At 46.8% G+C, this 20,561-nt stretch overlaps 1 protein-coding gene across 2 annotated transcripts in view; it reads left to right on the plus strand.

Annotated features, from left to right (window-relative positions):
• LOC139055839 (pre-mRNA 3' end processing protein WDR33-like) overlaps positions 1-20,561 on the plus strand; it is a 219,083-nt gene that overhangs the window by 59,294 nt on the left and 139,228 nt on the right. For both annotated transcript variants that reach the window (XM_070533385.1, XM_070533386.1), the window contains 2 exons: positions 2,946-3,041; positions 14,143-14,294. In XM_070533385.1, coding sequence (XP_070389486.1) covers positions 2,946-3,041; positions 14,143-14,294 — 248 coding nt within the window. The remainder of the gene's footprint in view (positions 1-2,945; positions 3,042-14,142; positions 14,295-20,561) is intronic.

Below are 20,561 nucleotides of genomic sequence, written 5' to 3' on the forward strand. Positions count from 1 at the left end.
TTCCCTCTTACCGCTAACTCATTGATCAGCTTATAAAATACCAGTTTCTTCCGTTCCCTCCTCGGGTCTAGGCTAATTCCGAGTTCTTACCATCCTATGGTCACTGCAGCGCACCTTGCCGAGCATGTTCACATCGTGTATGATGCCAGGGTTAGCGCAGAGTACGAAGTCTATTTCATTTTTAGTCTCGCCATTTGGGCTCCTCCACGTCCACTTTCGGCGAACCCGCTTGCGGAAGAAGGTATTCATTATCCGCATATTATTCTGTTTTGCAAATTCTACTAATAACTCTCCCCTGCTATTCCTAGAGCCTATGCCATATTCCCCCACTGACTTGTCTCCAGCCTGCGTCTTGCCTACCTTGGCATTGAAGTCGCCCATCAGTATAGTGTATTTTGTTTTGACTTTACCCATCGCCAATTCCACGTCTTCATAAAAGCTTTCGACTTCCTTGTCATCATGACTGGATGTAGGGGCGTAGACCTGTACGACCTTCAATTTGTACCTCTTATTAAGTTTCACAACAAGACCTGCCACCCTCTCGTTAATGCTATAGAATTCCTGTATGTTACCAGCTATATCCTTATTAATCAGGAATCCGACTCCTAGTTCTCGTCTCTCCGCTAAGCCCCGGTAGCGCAGGACGTGCCCGCTTTTTAGCACTGTATAAGCTTCTTTTGGCCTCCTAACTTCACTGAGCCCTATTATATCCCATTTACTGCTCTCTAATTCCTCCAATAGCACTGCTAGACTTGCCTCACTAGATAACATTCTAGCGTTAAACGTTGCCAGGTTCATATTCCAATGGCGGCCTGTATGGATTTTGTCGGCCTGTCCGGAATTTTTGTCACCCCCCTATGTAATACCCTCGTTGTGAGGGCCTTTAGGGGTTTCTTGAAATAAATAAAATCAATCAATCAATCAAAAGAGCAGAAGCAGTGCTTGCGTGCAACAGAAATGAAGTGATGGAGTTGGCTTCGTCATAGTCAACCGAGTGGTTACACTTCGTGCCTATATTGGCCCTTATAGCCTTTATTCTTGCATTTACCGCTGTGTTTGACACTGCATTGGCTGCATGCCTTCAGAACTGCATGGTCACTATCCATGATCGCATCGATAGCGACCATAGTTTTGTCTGCAGCGGCTGCAGCGAGCTGTAGTTTCATTTTCATTTTGACTCAGTGCAATGCGTGCACAATTTCAGAAACATGGTGGAAGCTGTCGAGGATGAATACTATTGTGGCCTGCATCCAACCCGTCCGCTAATTTTCAACGTGCAGATGATCCTACCAGCTCATATGTGATGGGGATGTGCATGTGGTAGCTAAAAGGCATTCGAGTATCACACTATTGTGAAGAGGCGGTTGCAAGGCCCTTGCGGATTCGGCATTAATCAGTCGCGAGATGCTTAGAATTGGAGTTTCTGCACTGCTTTTGTGTAAAATAGAAGCTGGATTCATTCAGCAAATAAGAATTTGTTGATGTAGTAAGCATCTGTTTACCGTATTTAGACAATTCCAAGTCGACCTTCTTTAAAATTTGAAAATATAAAAGGGAGGGTTGACTTACAATCGAAACCAAACCATGGCACTGCAAAAAAAAAAAAAAAGCGAAGCCAGCGGGATATCAGGGGAGCTACAACTTGGTTCCAATTTTATGTTTGCTCTACGGCCCCACCCGTAGCTTTCGTTATCCCGTGTGTTCACTTTTCAGAAGGGTATTTCAACATTTTTGACAGTTTTACAGCGCACACAGCACTCATGTGGGGGAGCCGATAGTTCATGGAAGTGCCGCTGTTCCATTTGCGGTAGCACCCTGAGAACTGCGGCGCTTGCGGGGAGTATCGATAGTTCATGGAAGAGCAGGCACCGCTCGCTGCTCACGTGATTCTCTTTTCCTGTAGCTCTTTCATGCGTTGAATTTGACTGCCGGCCATGTGCTACTTCCTTGCTTCCTCAGTCGTCATGAGTCCTCCGAGTCCACTAAACTTTCGGCGCTCATTAACAGCGGCGTTGAAAAGGGCTGCCATCCTTTACGCTGAAGGAACAACTGTGCAGCGGGCCGCAAGTTTGATGTTTCTTAATGGGTGGTGCGAGAGTGGAGACGGCAGCGAAGCAAAATTTTCACCTGTGACGGCAAGCGAAGAGGTTTCCACGGGCCGAAGTCTGGACGCTTTCCGGAGCTGAAGGCCAAGCTTGCGTCGTCCGACACCGAAATGCGGGATCGGTCCCTGCCAGTGACGTCCAACATGGTCATGAGGCAAGCCTGGATCTTCACCTTTTAAGGACCTGCTCCGCCGTGAGTACGAGTGGCTGGTGGCAGAAGACCATGAACTTACGCCGACCGGACATGTCAAAAGAGCCTCCCTGACGTCTCTGTGTGGTTGGGTGCTTTCGGCGTGGACCTATGTATGTATGTATGTATGTATGTATGTATGTATGTATGTATGTATGTATGGATGTATGCAAATGTAGAATTTCGCTGGACGGCGACGTGCTGTGTGACCGTAGCAGCAATGACGGTGGCAGCACTAGTGAGGAGTAGTAGTCCAGTGACCATGCCAGCTACTAAGAAATTTTCATTATGGAATGCACGCGCGGGTATGCTCTTTCTTTTTTTCCTGTCACACGCAATAGGAGGGGGTCGACTTACATTCGAGTTGACTTACAATCGTGTCGACTTACAATCGTGTAAATACGGTACTCTTCTCTTGATGCCTTAGACAATTCGACATTCGGTTAATTTGTACATTTCTTTTGGGCCTATGAAATACAAGTTAACAAGGTTTTGCTATATGCGCGTGGTTCCCATTAAAAGCAAGAAAAGTTGAAATGATTTGTTCTATTGCGAATTCTGGTTGTATCAAGTTGTAGCGTGTTACTGGCATGGGCAACTCTTGCACGGCTTGTGAGAAGTGCTCGCGTCCTCACATTTGCCACTCACAGTGGACTCCCGAGGGTCGGCGGCTCATCACGGGGGCATCAAGCGGGGAGTTCACCCTCTGGAACGGACTCACATTCAACTTTGAGACCATTCTGCAGGTGAGCTTATCAGCCCCTGTTATGAAGAGTAACCCGTAGAACTTGGTTTATCTGTGTTAGTAGTGATCATGAACAAGTTGTCAGATATGGAACATCCTTTTTTGAGAAAAAGATCCAGCCGGGAATAACAACAAACAAGTGTTGGATTGTTGTTGCCGAGTTAGATTTAAATCTAACTTGGCAAGCTAATCAACAGCATTTATGGTGAATCTGCCGTTGTTCACCTTCTTGCACACTGGTGCAGTCCTTTTTCTGTTGTGTTCATGTATCACGTTTATGCGTAAAATGCAGAGCAGTCTTGCAACACGTCCTTGAGAGAAATCTGGATGGTGCCTTTTGGCTGGTCCGCGGTTATGTTATGTGCTACTGCGTGCCACAATATCTCTAATGCCATGTATTATTCGCTGCTGTATTGTATTGTATGTATTGTACTTATTAGGATGCAACTGCAATAATCATTTGCATGTTTTGCACAAGAGTTCGCAGAGTGAGCTTTTCTACAGCAGGCACGGTGCTTTTGCACGCCGTCATCTGCTACGACTAGCATGCGAGTCGCCTCCACTGCTCGCTGCCAGGGTCACTACTAATTGAAGTTCTTGTATGGTACTGTGGCACCACTGGAATACTCAGATGTGGCAGCTTTGGCATGTATTTAACTTGGCTTACCTTGAAGCATGGTCGTGAGTACGTGAATAGGGCTTTATCTAATGCATCCTTGATTACTTTTTCTCACTTAGAACATGGCAAGTAATCGAAGGAAATTGAAGCATACAATTGGAATTGAGGCCCAATGAGTGCAGGCCTACCCATCTTTTCGCCAGCATTAGGGGCCTGGTGCCCACACAAATCCAGGTGCGATCATTTGTTTTAACAAAGACGGTTCTTCATGTTGGCGAAATTAGTCCTGCTAAAATCTGCCAGGTGATGGTAGTTTCATGAGAGGCAGGCTAGGTGACTATTTGTCACCATCCCGTTTCGAAGGGGATGCTAATAAATCATCATCAGCAGCAGGGTTCTCCCCAGAAATTTTCAAGGGTTGGACATGTTGCGACCAGAAGTCTGCTAGTGTGGCAGAAGTCCACTGGCTATTGATCGTGTGACAAGAGATGACTTGTGCGTAAACCACGCACAAGCAGCGGCCTGGTGGGCCACAAGAAGGATTCTGTCAGTCATGCATCTTCCTGAACACCGGGTGGCCATGTATTGGCATGCCATGTGCTGCCTTGCCCTCTAGTAGGCACGTACCAGATGGTAGAGATGGGTGGTAAAACATGACATCTGCAGCCCACCCAAGAGAAAATAACTGTTGGACTAGTTGCTATTGCAAGACTGCTCAGAGGAATCAGCGCAAAATAAGAAGGGCACAAAGTATTTTAAAAAAGTGGAAAAGTGAACAATCATTGCATTCTGCTGGTACCAACATACAGTGAAATATCGATATAACGAACTTCAGGGGACCACAGTACATTGTTTGTTTGTTGTCAGAAAGGTCATTAGAATGAAAGCCTTCATATGAGCTATCTACGAAGGGTTGCTGCAGGCTCTAAGCCTGTGCTGTTGCTATTTTCCATAGATTCTGACGCCACCACGCGCCACTGAAGCATCGTATAATAAGAGAGACACAGGTAATACAGACGTTCCCACCGAGAAAACTACAGACAAAGGGGTGGGTCCATGTCGCCTCCAAAGTGCAATGTTTCCGCTTGCTTGTTTCTTTTTCACATTCCTTGTTGTGGGCACCGCAACTGTCTTGCTCAAGGCAGACATCTGAACTATGCCAAAGCGCAAGCGTGCGTAATTGACACCGTCCATAAAGTGCAAAGTGTGACTGTGTGGCATCCCGGTGAGTATGGAGGTTACATTTCTCAGCCACGTAGCTAGTACGGCAGTAGAAAGAAATGAAAAAGAAAGAGACGTTCAAAGAAAAAAAGGGTGAAAGGAAGAGACACACCTCCGTTGCTAGGCGACACATGTCTGCGCGTAGCATGCACTCGCAAAACCTTATGTGTTGTTGCCTCTGCAATAGATTTTTAGAAAAAAGCTCTCAGGCGCCATTTCAGGTTTTTCAAATGCATGTGCCGCGGCATCTGCTTTCTGCGCCTTGTCGTCTGCTAGCCAACTGTTCTGGCTGGTTGCTGTGAAGGATACATGGAAATTTAAGGATTCCCAGACTTCGGAATATTAGTTTGTAGGTTGTTAAAATGAGAGGAAACAGAATAATGACCGTTAGTCTGTAAAGTTCAGTATTCTGAAGTTTGTAGTACTGAAATCTTTGTACAGTGAAACCTCGTTAAAACGTAGTCGGCCGGAACTCGGAAAAAGTACGTACTTAATGGTAGTACTGCTTAACCGAAATAGCATGAGATCGCCCACTTACCTGTCAAAAACAGAACTCGGAGAGAGTGCGATGAAAGGGGAAAAAACATGCAGTATTTATTCACTGCGCACGACAAAAGTGTTATTTTCGTTTGATGCCGCGGCAGCCTAACAGCGACGACTGTGGCCTCAAACTTACTGAAGCTGTGAGCCAGCTTTTCAGCCAGCCCCCTCTTCTCGGCAAATACTCGCATGGCAGATTCCTCATTAGCATTGCATACGTCCGTGCAAGGGCGCGGTAGCGCTGCAGGTGTCGTGGGACACCTTTTTCATTGCAGGGCGCTGTTCTCGTTGCGACGATTGCATTCATGAAGCTGACGTAACACTCAGCTTCTGCCATTGTCGAGCCTGAATCGCCCATGCTGTCGCTTTTCATGTCGTCCTCATCACTGTCGCAAGGCTACACTTTAACAACAATGGAGGCAACTATGGCAAAAAGTCGAACCTTATAGCCGACATCTTTTCGTGGTTGCAGCAGCACTGCCAAAGAACTGCTTTGCATTCCAGATGCATACACCGTAGTCAGCAGCAGATCCCTGTTGTGTGCCAGCGTCAACTTTTTCGTGTCACATTCGATAGCACGAACGATGTCTAATTTTTCTTCTGTGCATCTTTTTTATCCGAGTTTCAGCTTGACGCGAGTACTTGTCTGCACGATGTCACAACGCTCTCTGGCACGGTGCCAAAATGATGTTGATGTTGATGTGGCTTCATGCACAAACGCACAGGGCTCTTGGAGGCTGTCATTCTGATTGATTTCGATCTCTAAGGCTTGTTGTTCTGTCGGGTGCCCCATTGGAAGCAACGCACCGCCATGTTTGCCCGACGAAAAGTAAACGCTATGTGTTAACCGATACGTATGCAAGAAGCTGGTACGGCTTATGTGGATACAAAACACATTATGTTCAATGGCCACTGAGTTGTGGATTTGACTTGACGACTTTTAAAATGAAACTACTATTTTAAGTGGGTACAGTTTAACGAGGTTTGACTGTATATTGAAACTAAGAAGTCAGCAGGGGTTTTCGAAAAGTTCTTTATTCTGAAAAGTTTGTTAATGTGGTGTTTGTAGCAATGACATTTTACTGAACAGGGCAAGAACTTGAAGGTTAACAAAAAGGCTTTAGAAGTTAAGAACCGCACAATGAGCGATGGAATGAAAAATCTTAGGCATGACGTTATGAGACAGGAAGACGAGGTGGAGGAGGAGAAACATTTATTTTAAAAAGAAAGAAAGGACAAGCAGGTGTCTTCCTGCTTGTGTGGCAGGCGCCCTTAGTCCAGGGCTCCTGTGGCTCTTGCTGTCTCCCGGGCCTGCCGCACCAGTTGCTGCTGGTTACGAGGGTCCGAACTAGTCAGCATGGCCTCCCACTGCTTGGGTGTGGGGTTGGGTATTTGCGAGGCTGCCTTCTCGTTGGGGCAAGCCCATGTGGTGTGATATAGGGAGGTGTAATCATTACAAAGAGGACATTTGTATGAATATAGTGTTGGGTGTATTGCGTATAGTCTGCTTAAATGGGGGTATGTGTTGGATTGTAGTTGTCGCCATGTTACGGCGTTTCACGTGAGAGGGTCTTGTGTGGAGGTGGGAATTGTCGTCTGTTCAATCTGTGGTGTTGTAGTATGGCATTGTATTGTAAAGGTACGGGCTCCATGGATGTGGCCGTATCCCTCTCTTGTGGCGCCCGGGAGGCATGAGCTCGGGTTACAGCGTGCACATGCTGATTTTCACGGAGGGACTCGTGTCCTGGAGTCCACACTATTTCAACGTCCGGGAATTGGGAGGCTTGCTTGAGGAGTCGGTGGGCAATTGAAGATATTCTGCCTCTCGCATAGCTACGGCAAGCTGCCTGGGAGTCAGTAATAATTGTGATGTACTCATTGGTCAGACTAGAGGTGATGGCCAAGGCGATGGCTGTCTCCTCCCCTATGAGGGCGCTGGCAGTGAGGACAGTCATCGACACCACCTCTTGAAGGTTAAAGTCGACAACGCTGGCCGTCATGGCTGCTTTTTGGGGGTACTGCGCGGCATCTGTATATATCGTGGTGGGGAGGCTGCCATATTTTGTCTGTAGAGTTTTTGCGCGAGCTTGGCGATGATCGGCATGATGTTCCGGGTGCATGCTTCTGCGGATAGGGGCTACCTTGATGTGCTCCCGGAAGTTGGGGGCCAGATGAATTGCTTGTTCATGGCCTTAGCCGTGTGTGGGTAGCCTATGCGCGCTAGGACTGTTCTTCCTGTTGGTGTGAGGGCTAGTCGTTCTCATTGGCTTGTGAGGTGGGCGCCTATAATTTCTCTTATAGTATTATGGACTCCTAGGGCTTCAAGCTTGAGTATCGCTGTTCCCGGTGGTAGGCTGAGTGCTTGCTTGTAGGCTTTCCGAAGAAGTACGTCTAATTCATCTATCTCCTTGGGAGTGAGGGGCAAGTACGGGGCAGTGTAGGCAATGCGGCTGATTATGAGGGCCTGGATGAGCTGTACTATGTCGTCTTCTTTCAGTCCGTATTGTTTGGTGGTGATACGGCTGACCATTCGCATGATTTGGAAGGTGGTCTGCTTGAGACGTTGGATGGTGTATGCGCCTCCGCCGTCCTGTTGTATGTGGAGTCCGAGAATGCAGACGCAGTTTAGTGCGGGTTATTTCTTTGTCGTCGAGGGTGAGTGTGATGTGGGGTAGTTCATTGGGTTTTCTTTGTGACTTCTGTTGAACGACTAATAGTTCTGACTTCTCGGGGGAGCACTGGAGACCACTTGTTTCTGCATATTGCTGGACGACGTCGGTCGCTTGTTGAAGGGCGTCTTGTTTCTCTTTTTCGGAACCAGTGGTGTTCCAGATAGTGATGTCATCGGCGTATATTGCATGCCTGATTCCTGGTATTACGTTGAGTTTGTCAAGTAATTTCATCATAGCAATATTGAAAAGGGGTGGGTGATAGAACAGCACCTTGTGGGGTTCCTTTGTTGTGGGTAGGTAACGTTGGGGTTCTGAGTGAGCCAATGCCTATTGTGGCCGTGCAGTTGCTTAGAAAGGCGCGTATATAATTGTAAGTATTACGACCACAGTTTGTGAGGCTTAGGTTTGTAAGGATGGTATGGTGAGCCACATTGTCGAAAGTGCCTTTGAGATCGAGTGCTAAAATCGCTCCAGTGTTGTGCGGAGAGATGTGTTCAAGGACTTGTTCCTTCAGCTGAAGAAAGATGTCGTGGATAGAAAGGTGGGGCCGGAATCCGAACATTGTTTCGGGAAAGAGGGCGCTGGATTCTAGGTAAGGTTGAAGCCGGTTCAGAATGACATGTTCCTGAAGCTTGCCTAGGCATGAAGTCAGTGAGATTGGTCTCAAATTTTCTAAGCTGGAGAGTTTGCCTGGCTTCGGAATGAGTATGGTGTCCGCCTGCTTCCAGTCTGCTGGTAGCATACCCGCTTCCCAGTGATGATTAAAGAGGTCAGTAAGAGATTGAATTGTGCCATCATCCAACTTGCGCAGGAGCTTGTTATTTATTTTGTCCTTGCCTGGGGTGGTGTTTCGTGTGAGTGCATGGAGTGCTTGTTGCACCTCAGTAATAGTGATCGGCTTGTCGAGGTCGTAATTGTCGCTCCTGCTGTAGGTTGGAGGTTGTCCTCGTGCGGGTTCGAAATCACCTATGTACCGTGCCCACAACTCCTCCAGGATTTTGTCATCAGTACCCGGATGGCTGTGGAGGATACATCGAATTGTTTGCTGGCTAATTGCCTTGCTTTGTGTGGGTTCAAGAAGATGGCGTAGCAGCGACCATGTTTTGGCCGTGCTAAGATTACCCTGCAACTTGTTGCATAGTTGTCGCCAGTTGTGACGGGTGACAGGAAGAGAGCTGTGTGGGTCACATAGCAAATGGAAGTAGCTGATTATTTTAGTTGATGGAGAAGCTTGGCATGTAATGCATAGGGTACATACCATTTAGAGTTACAGAATGGGTGCAAACAGCGCAGTCAGGAAGGCAAAGAATTCGGTAATACGATGAAAATAAATCTTCAGGCACAACTTTGAATCACCTAGCGTAAAACGAGTAATTGGAGATCACTATCAAAGGAGTTTGTCCTGCAGTGAACATAAAAAATTGGTTGACAATGATGATAATGAGTGGTAAAAGAAAAGTTGTACACTAGAATCTCGTTACAACAAACCTCGCGGCACCACCGAATTTAATTTGTTAATTTGAGTTATCAAAGTACGGAAAAACCAATATTTTCATGTCAGTAACATAACACAACAATGAAAATTACATACCTTTGCAGCAGATGCATGTGTTCGTACGTAAATAATAAACAAGAATGCTGGGCACAGTTTAACTACAATTTATTGCTTGGAGAAGTCTGTAATGTTCTCCTGGCGAGTGGAGGGCAAGCGCTGCAGGATGAACGCCTCCACATCCTCGACCTTCCTCTGAACGTCATCGGGGACATCTTTACAGCGCCCAAGGAATGATCGCGTCTTTTCTAGAAAAATTTAAAAATCTGAGCTGGAAACAGTCTCTTCCTCTTCGTGTGCTGATCCAGTGTTGGCATCGTCTTCATCACTACTGCAATCTTCTGGCTCACGCACTTTACTCACGATGTCTTCGTTGGTGAGCTCCGCAAATGTAGCCGCCGCGCTGTCGCTGTCGCTGTAATCATCGAAGGTCACCGCGGTGTCGACGGCGGGCTTCTCGGTAAGCTCATTCCACTGTTCTGCGTTGAGCTCCTCTGTGTCCTCGCAGTCTTGTGGCGTAGGTGAATTAAAAGGCCTGCCTTTCGCCAGCAGTTGCTGATCATGCTTGCCTTCACGTTCCACCACGACCCTGTAAGCATTTCTGCAGCTTGATGGATGTTTACCTGTGTGGGCAGCTTCAGTCAAATATTGATCAGGAGGCGCTGCACAAGCCGCTTCCGAAATTCGGTTTTCACACATCTGATGATGCCCTGGTCCAAAGGTTGGAGCAAAGAAGTACAGTTCAGGGGTATAAATTCAAGTTGCACATTGCTCAGTCGCACATTCACGATATGCGCTGAGCAATTGTCAACAATTAGAATTTTTTGTCTTTCTTCTTCATTGTGTCGTTTACCTGCAGCAGCCGCTGAGTGAACAATTCTTATGTCATCCACGCTTTTTTGTTGGCTCGGTAGTCGCAAGGCAACGTCACGTTTTTCAAGCAGCGCGGCTTAGCAGACTTGCCAACAACTAGCGGGTTGAGTCTTTCCGTGCCCGTGGAGTTGCAGCAGAACAGAACCGATACGCAGACACAATTTCTTTCCGCCCTTGCATTGGTCACCCTTGAAGTTCAATTCTTTTATCAGGCAACAACTGATAAAAGAATGCCGTTTCATCTCCGTTAAAAATGTCGTCTGGAGAAAAAGACTCGATCTCTTGAAAGTGCTTGTTCCGCCAGGGAACCGCACTGTTGGCATCGGCTGCTGTTTCTTCGCCAGAGGCAACCTGCCGCGCCGTTCCTTTGCCGGAAGTGGTAAAGCCATCCGGCACTTGCACCGAAACCGGAGATGTCCAAGGCGGCCGTGAACTGTAACGTCTTCTTTTAAATAATCGCGCCTGACAAGGGCACATCGTTTTGTCTGGCATCCTTAAACCACGTGAGGATGGCGTCGTCGACGTTCTAGTAATTGCCAAGCCGGAAGCATTTTCTTTAGGCAGCCAGCTGTGACTCCCCTCGATGCAATTTCATGATCTTTTCCCGATCCTTGAGCATTGTTGATAAGAGAATATCATGCTCCCTGCACAGGTCGACTTGCTTTTTTCCAGCATTCAGCTGCGTCAAAATGTCCACTTTTAGCTAAAACTGGCGTCACTTCTTTTTAATGCGGGGGCCAGGAGAACTCATTGTCAGCAAAGCAAACGCACAGCACAATCACAGCACCGATAACTTCGCAGCTCCTGCCGATCCCTATCAACGTGGTCACGCTTACGCTGATGCCGATGCTGCTGGGGCTGCCGAGGCTGCTGGGGCAGCGCATGGCTGCTGCTGCTGTGGATGATGATGATAGGTGTAAGCCTCAGGGATTCGGTACCGAAACTTCAACGGAACTTCGTGAAGCATCTTGGGGATTATGGGATTAAGTTACGTACGTTATACTGAAATACTTGGTAATCTGAAATTTGTAGTACTGAAAGTTTCTTTACATTGAAAATATAGGCATTTTATTTATTATTTTTTATTTATACAATACTGCAAGCCCAAATGAGGGCCCAAGCAGGAGGGGCAGAATACAGAAATATTTACATTTGTACGTATATATATATATACATACACACGCACACATGAAAAGGAAATACAAAAGCAATGCAACATATGTAAATATCAGAAGAAAACTAAAATGAAAGTGACAACTAATAAGATTAAGAGAAGGTACACTGAAGGAAGACAACTCAACAAACATTAGAACAGTATCACACACATATATGAGCTTTTGCAACCATTATCGAGAGAGAGAGAAAAAAAATAACAGAAGTTGAATGAGCGACCATTGCAAAATACTGAAAATAATAGAACAAGGAAGATCAGGAAAGTATCAAACAAAATTCACGTGTAAAAAAAAGAAGAAGAAAACAGTAACAAGGCTTGCCGATATGGCAATACCCCTAGTATTAGAGACACATGCGTTCAATAGAATCGGTGTTTATCAATTGTGATAATGGCAGGCTTTTCCAATCTGTTACAGTGCACGGGAAAAAAGAAAACTTAAAGAGGTTAGTTCGGGTGTTATAAGGTAGCAAAGAATCAGCGTGACGATGCTGTGTTTGGCGCGCTGTAAGTGGTTTAATTAGCATATGGATAATCGATAATCGTACAGATTATGAAAGGCTTAAATTCCTGTTCTTAGTAATTCATAACCATGTCAAAATAAGATATGACAAGTACTTCCAAATCAAGACACAGGAAACATCACGGCACAGACACAGTATGTATATACCTCCTCCCACAGTGCACAATGACTGCTTCAGGTATAGTTTTTTTCCCACGGCAATTCAGCAGTGGAACTCTTTGCCTGACTCAATTGTCCAAATAAAATCAGTTAACGCATTCTTGGAAGCAATACATTGTCTTATGTACCCTGATACACCCTGATGTTCTGTAGTAATTTTTGTGACATAAGTCAAAATGTGCTCTGTAATTATATTGTTAATGTGTTTCATATCAGCAGTGCTACTTCATTTTTTATTGCATTACATTGTTGTTGCATGCATTGCATGCATTGTGTTATTGCATTGCATTGCATTAATGCATTGTTCAATCGCACTAATGCACTTCTCTATTTATGTATGTTACATCCACTCCTGTAATAGCCCGTCATGGGCTTACAGTATCAATAAATAAAATAAATACATAAATAATAAGCCTGTGGGTCGAGAGACAAACAGTTGTTTTTAAGCTAGAAAAGAAATGTCAGTCGTATTTTCCTGCGTAGTTGTAGCGTTTGAATATTATGTTGATTCATTAGGCTAGTAGGAGAGTCACTCAGTCTATATTTAGAAAAAAAATTTGGCGGGGATTAAAAAAAAAATTCGTAAATCTGAAAAGTTCGTTAATGTGGTGTTCATAGTAACAGACAGACAGACAAAGAACTTTAATAAGGTGTTCATAGTAAGGAGATACCGTATTTACTCACATAATGATCGCACTCGCGTAATGATCGCACCCCTGAATTTTTTCGTCAAAATTCGATTTTTTTTATTTCCCGTGTAATGATCGCACCCTGAACTTGCCGCAGCGATATGTCGTGTGCCAAGTCTAGCTAATAATGATCGCGCTTACCATCTGTCAAATGTTACGCGAACGACTCGTCTGCACGCACCAAACATTCTTAAGTAGATGACTCATTTCATTACTTTCATCACTTTCCGCGCTTCCATGGCAAAAAGAGGTACAACCAAACTTCCCTTTATTATGGGTAGGCTTTATAATGGTTGCGGTCAACAAAAACAAAAAAGGCGCCTTTCGATTCTTTTCATCTGCACTCGTGAGCACGCAACAAATCGCGCGCGGCAATGATAGTAGCCACGTTTACACTATGTTAAAAGTGTACCCCATTCATATGCCGACGCTTGTAACACAGCTAAAATATTCGCCTACCCTTAGCGGAAACGTGCCGTGTTAGGATAGTAGTGGAGACAGATGCTGCAGTTTCCGCAGCACATTGGCCATGGGTTTCTGTCACTGGCAGCTAAGCGCTCCCATCTGTTTCTGTCCCCTCAAAGTGGACATGGCTACGTTATTGCCACAAACTTGCCGATATTAACAATATTATTCATCACTGATATGGAAGAAACTGTTTCGATGCACGTAAAGTACTCACGAGAAAAAGAAAGATCGCATTCGGCACGTTCGGCTTGCTCCGCTGGCCGCCATTTTTATTTTGGTGTCCCGCATCCCGCAGCAAACGCGGGACGAAAAAAAAATTTTACTTTCACGGGAAATTTAACCTGCGTAATGATCGCACCCCTGAATTTGTGTCAATTTTTCTGACAAAAAAGTGCGATCATTATGCGAGTAAATACGGTATTACTGTTTACAAAAAGAGGGTACGGACACAAGCGCTTACGTTTGTATCCTCTTCCTATGGATGTTTCTTTATTTAGTGCTAATGCCTCTCAACAAATTGAGGAGAAGGACGGGCTTGGAAGTTGTTGATTGTGGATTGGTGTGAAAGATGTGCCCCACTCCAGCTGGTGAAGAGCCTCATCTTTTTGGTTTCAGGCACATGACTCGTCAGTGCGCTGCATGGTGTGGAGCCACAATGACACGTGGATGGTGACTGGGGACCATTCGGGCTACGTCAAGTACTGGCAGTCCAACATGAACAATGTCAAGATGTTCCAGGGCCACAAGGAGGCCATTCGAGGCATCAGGTGGGCACCTGGCAGGGACACCTCACACGCTGCACAGGCATTGGGCAGAGTGCTATAGCTGGCACATTGGCACTTTGATTCTTCTTGTTTTTTCTCGTCCATTGTCTTTTATTACTCAAGCTTGTTTCATCCTTAGACCTTGCAGTCTGTGTTCTGCTGCCATGCAGTCCCCTCCCCCCCCCCCCTTTTTTAAGTTTAATTTGGTGCAGTACAGTACTTACTCGAATTTAATGCGACCACGATTGTAACATGAGGGTTGGCTTTCAAACCCACTTAAACAGTTGAACCCACTTATAACATGATTAAAGTGCCACGAAAATTCCATTCTTATAACTGATAATTGTTATAATGGGGTTGCATGAAAAAAAAAAACTAAATGGGGGATGGCATAGCTGTTCCGAAAAAACTGTAATGGCGGGGAGGCCAGTGCCCCTCTCCACCATCTTCCTCCATGTGGCTGCTGATTGTGTTCACTCGTTTAACTCCTACCTGGGCGCTCCAATTGCATGAAACAAGCCGCGGCTGTCGGCGTTAAGGAATGGCACTGCTATAACAACTGCAAATGGACGTCACGGATGGCAAGCGATATGCGAGCACGACCGAGGCATCGCTTTGGAGTCCCCAAAAGGGGCCTTTGAACAATTGCAAGAAGCCTGCTGCGGCAGTCTGTCAGCTTGAGAAATTCAAAAGAAACGCTGAGGTGAGATCGCCACAACCATCTCGCCACGTGCTTCTCACTGGCTTGCACGAGAAAACCCTACGTCCCTCAGCCTTGCATGCTTTACGTGAAGCTTGCCGACATCCTTCTTTAAGGCATCCAGGGGCTCCACATAGTGCAGCCGGAGGTGCCTTGCGAAAACGAAGCCCTGGAGGGGACTGAATCATCTGCTAGGCCTCCTATAAGGACAAGGTTGAGGCAGCCTGCCCTACCGCATCATCGCTGCCATTGTCGCCGTCGCTATCTCATGCAAGCACGTTTGCAACGATGGCCTCATCGGTTAGAAGCACCTCGTTTCCAAATCTATAGCAGTGCACTTTCTTTTCACTGGCAATGTCGTGAATTGCCTATGATCAGTGGGTGGATCGGCCATCTTCTGTTTCGGCGGCGAGTCAACAGAGGCTTAGAAACCATGTGGCCAGGAACGACTTCGACGCAATGAACTAAGACCATCGCAAATGGTTTCATCCTTTCAGAGAATTAATAAAGGGATCATGAGACATCCACCCAATATGGGTGGACATCTCCTGATTCCTTTGTTAATTACCTTGCGGGTTTCTGCACAACTATTACGTCAAACGTTAGCAGAATTTCGCAGAATGAGGGCCCAGTGAACAATCTTGGAGCAGCACAGTTGGGGCAGTCCATTCGTGTTCGGAGGGTTAGAAGGGCGCGCACGAGGCCGGTGTGCATCTCTCATGGAGAGAAGTGCGTGGCAGCAGCTGCGGTATAGCTGCGGCGATGGTACAGCGGCTCACATTTCACTTTTTCTTTTTTCTTTTAAAGGATTTTGCATTCCCATTACCTTTCGGCACGGACAAGAAGCAGCCATACTTCATCGTTATAACCGATAATTCGGCATGGGTACATTTTTGTAAGCAGGTTATTTCTCCATAGAAAACATACAAGAGTTGATGGTGCAGCAGCTTTTCATTGTTATAACCAACATATTGTTAAAACTGGCATCGTTATAAGTGGGTTTGAGTGTATAACAATAAAACCGCAAATATAATGCGAGGTAAACGGAAAAAGAAACGGTACCTTTATACATGGAACCACAATTTGGAAACAAGTTCTTTTCACTCATCGTTATACGAGGACGAGGCAGAGCTTGGGGGGTATTTTCGGGTATCACTTTCGGAGATTCTTTCACTTCCGCAAAATTTGCGTGACTTGGCACCGAACGCGTCCCCGACCAGTGCTCTTGGCACCGTGCCAAGCTCTTCGCACAGGGCCAAGAGCGCTGTGGACTTCGAGGAGTTTGGTGCTGAGATGATCAGAGTCTTGCGAAAGCAAAACTATCTACAAAAGAGATCACCCAAGAATCAAGTAATCTTCCATGCCATGGAGCTCGTTTGAGATTAAGCATTTCTTAAAAGACTGCACAATGACTTCATTTGGGGGCAAGGGGCAGTACCGCGCCAGACGAGGTCCACAGATCAAGCTCGACCAGCCTCACAATTTCAGAGGGCTTCTGTTGGTTCCACCATCTGCGACTTGTCCGCTCGTTTATGTCAAGTGACCAAGCCAAGCTGGAGTTTCCCAGCCCCTCGGCCATCAAAACTTCTTGTCTCTCAAAGCGGTTGTCATACTGAACGCGCTCATTGCCATAACATTGCAAATGAATGGAATTGAAGCGTAAGAGGCTGCAGGGTGTCCCAGCACCGTAACTGAAACACTAGTCACAAGCATGGCGAAAAAGCTGTCAATTTGATAAAACATCCGAGTTATGACTCTGGTTGCCTCGTGATTGGATCGAGATGTAAAGTTACAGGTTCCAATGTAACGCTAAAAACCTACAGTCGCCGACTGTTTATTCGGACCTCACGGGTACTGCGGAAATGTCCGAATAAACAGGTGTCCGAAAAGGCAGATTAAGAAAAAAGAAATGAAATCCTTTATTTCCACGCGCTTATTCGGGCTCGGCAGTAGGCTTGAAGAAATCGTGAATGCGCCGTTGCACGCTCTTTCGTTTACGCGTAATCAGATAAGCCTGAATCTCGGAGAGGGTCATACTGTCACTATAGGCGGCTGAAAGCACAGTCACTCTTTGTGCACGCTTTGCATGCGACGGCAGCATAGCATATGGTGCGTCATCTTCCGACTCGGAGTCGTCGTCCGGCGGTGCACCAGAAACCTGACGAATGATCTCGCCGTCATCGAGTTCTGCGCATGTCAGTACAGCAGTGTCAGCACCTGTGAAACTGTCGAATGAGACAGTGTCCGGAATTGCAATGCAACCACTGCGCAGGTCTCGGCAGAACATTTTCCACGTCAGTAGGGAGCACATCGGAAGGCGACAAGTCTTGGGCCTCCCGGCACCCGCTTGCCGGCATTCCCCAGGGAAGTCTGCGCGGGCACTGTCGGCACCATTAGACACTTGACGCGATGTTTCCGTATCATCACCGGATCCTTCATCATCACCGGTATCATTTGGATCACCGAAACCTCAACACAGCAGACAAAGCGAACACCACCGTGCCAACACCAGTCGCACAAACGAAAAACGTAGCCTACTCGTCGGCTACAGCGTCGTGCGTGAAGAAACAAATCAGCGGCTCGATTGTCTTGACATGGCTTACTAAGCTGAAACCAGAACTGCTGTAGAGCCACTCTATCAAACCAGGCAGAAACGATGATGATGAGCGGGGATTTCCAGTAGCGCCACTTCGTGGGGCAGCAAGGAGGCTCTGTTCAAAACAAAAATGGCGTTCAGCAAGTTGAACTATGCGCCGCTCGTAGTCGGTGCATGATGCTCTCGATCGAGTTGGCTCAAGGAGTGTCCGAAAAATCAGACGAGAGGTTGCAACGTGTCCGAACTTTCGGCAGTTGTTATACATTATGGTCCATGGGGAGAATGGCGGTGCCGCGAAGCTGACTGAATAATCGGGCATGTCCGAATTTTTGGAGTCCGGAAAATCGGTCGGCGACTGTATCGGTTTGCAATTATCCAATAATGCTATATCAAATCAAATAGCGAACGTTCGAATAATTCGATTCGCGAATTCAATACCTACTATTCGATTATCCGAACATATCATATACAGTAGAACCTCGTTGATACCTTTTCACTACGTACGTTTTCCTGGCGCCAATGTTTGCAGTCGAGAACGCAGAAAATAACCCAATAGAGGTATGTTCATTTTTTACCGGTCCATACATTCCCAGAAAACACGATTTTTTGGCACCAACGTTCAGTACACCGCCAAACTGTGATCGTATGATACGTTTTCCGGCCGCTAGATCTCATGTAAACAGAAAAATGCGCAAGACACTGGTGATCGAGAACAGCATATACAGTGCAGTCCACTTATAACGATGCCACATATAACAATATATTGGTTATAACGATGGGTCGACATCAGAGTGTCATTTTATGCATTAGGTCTATGGGGGAAAAAAACCATTTATAGTCAACGACTGAATTTTCGGACGCCCAAATTTTCGGACATGCCTGATATTTCGGACGTCTTCGCGGTACCGCCACGAGCCCCATAGAATCAATGTATAAGGACATCTGAAGTTTCGGACGCTCGAACCCCCCGCCGTCCAATTTTCCGGACTTTTTGACGCGACAGAAGGTCCTTTGGCTCCTCGCACACCGCCCTTGCGAAGGAAATCGACTTGCAGCCGAAGCATATCACCGCTTTGAACCACAACTAGCAGAATCTAGCCGTCACACACCGATTTGGTCTGGCCACGCTGGTTATGTTTATTGCCGCACTTCTGCCTCTGGCGGAGTTTCCGGAGCAGTGCCGTTTCGTTTGTTTACGCCAGCTGCGTTTTGGCTAGCGTGGTGTGTGGTTGTGCTGCTCAAGTGTGCTCTGCGACGCTAGGCCTAGGTGCTTCGACGCTCGTCAGCGAGCTCCACTGTTCGCAACTTGAGGATTTCGCTGGTCTTCGATGGCATCAAAGCGCGGAAAGCAGTACCATCGGTTAACGATGAAGAAGAAAGCTGCCATTATTTTAAGCAAGTCATGAGCGGCCGATCCCAGACTGGCGTGAGCAAGGAGTTCGGCACCCATGGACGATGTGATCAACGACCTCTGCTCTGCTGGGGTTTCCATACCCACAGAAATAACTTTCGAACAGTTTGTTGACGCTGACAACGAGCTCGACTTCTGCAGAACTGACTGACGAGGAAATAGTCCGTCAGGTTGTGAGGGATTCAGAAGACTCCGATGTTGAAAATGAGGAGCCAATGCCTGCGCCGACTACAAGCGCCGAGTTGACGCGTGCACTGTTGACTCTTTCACCGGTGTACAGTGCTGACATGACCCTTGCTCATATCGAGGCGAATATGATCGCATGCAACCGGAACGCCGTCCAAACAACAATCAACAAGTTCTTTAAGGGGCGACGGGGGGATCAGATCGCGAAAATCGCAAAAAATATTCATTTTTGGCAACGACGCGTTTCGGTATCTGCAATGCCTTGTATCAAAATGGTTTGACTGAGAACGCACTAAAAGTGCCAGAAAAAAATTAATTTATCAGTGCGTAGGGCGAGAAAACAGCTTTAATCGCATAAAAATCACCGCGGTTCACGGAGCCCTTACTCGTTTTTCCCGCCACCGAACGCAGCCATCTTGGTATCGTACGAAAGCCCGAAGTTTCGCCGTTCCGTTTCTGAATTCTTCGGTCGTCGCCATCTTGTAACAAACACACAAACACAAAAAATGCGCAGGTCTGCTAGAGGCGGTCACACGGGCCCTGCGATGAAAGCGGGTCTCCGATTGGTTGCCGTACTGAAAGGCGTCTCGCCATTGGTTGCTGCTGCAGCAGCGGGCAAGCTGGCAACCACAGCGGACCGCAGTTGTCTGCTTTGAAAACCACGCCGGCGTCTTTCTTCGTTTGACACTCGCAGAATTCGGATTTATGAAAACTCCCAGGTCAGTGATGGATCGTCGCTCGTTCGAAAAGAACTTTTAAATGAAGCATGCCTTCGGAAAACGTGAAGCGCAAGCCTCCTACGGCGAGAAAAAGACGACGACCAGCGGGAGAAGCGGAGAACCCGACTGAACACGCGGATAACGTGCCGCGTTATCTTGTACCGTGCGATTCCAGCAGCGAAACCGACAATCGCCCTGTGACATCGACACTGATAACCAAGCCACCGGAAGACGTGCCAACGGAGGCTCTCGCACCTGTGCGTACGGCCGCGCGAGTCGGCAACCGAGATCGCGTTGTTGGAGGCGACGCGGGTCGAAGGTCTCCATCGCCGGCAGAGACGGTGTGCGTTTGCGATGCATCGTGCGACAGGGACACGCAGCCTGCGAGTGAGCCCCAACCGTCGATGAGCTACATACTGTATGGTGACTCAAGGCTCACCAGACGAATCGTTGCACGATTCCGAAAATACCGTTTCCAAAATATAGATTCTTTTTCACGATTTTTTGGTCTCTTAAATCGATGTCCCCCCTTAAGTGGTGTCTACCAAGGCTTAAGGGGGGACGCGGGTCTTGAAATCGCGAAAAATGGTCAAAAATGGCAATTTTCAAAAATTGCGTTTTTGAAGTCTTTAATGTCCCAACTATGCCTCTACAAAAT

This window comes from Dermacentor albipictus, chromosome 2 (genome assembly GCF_038994185.2).
Source record: "Dermacentor albipictus isolate Rhodes 1998 colony chromosome 2, USDA_Dalb.pri_finalv2, whole genome shotgun sequence".
Classification (NCBI taxonomy): domain Eukaryota; kingdom Metazoa; phylum Arthropoda; class Arachnida; order Ixodida; family Ixodidae; genus Dermacentor; species Dermacentor albipictus.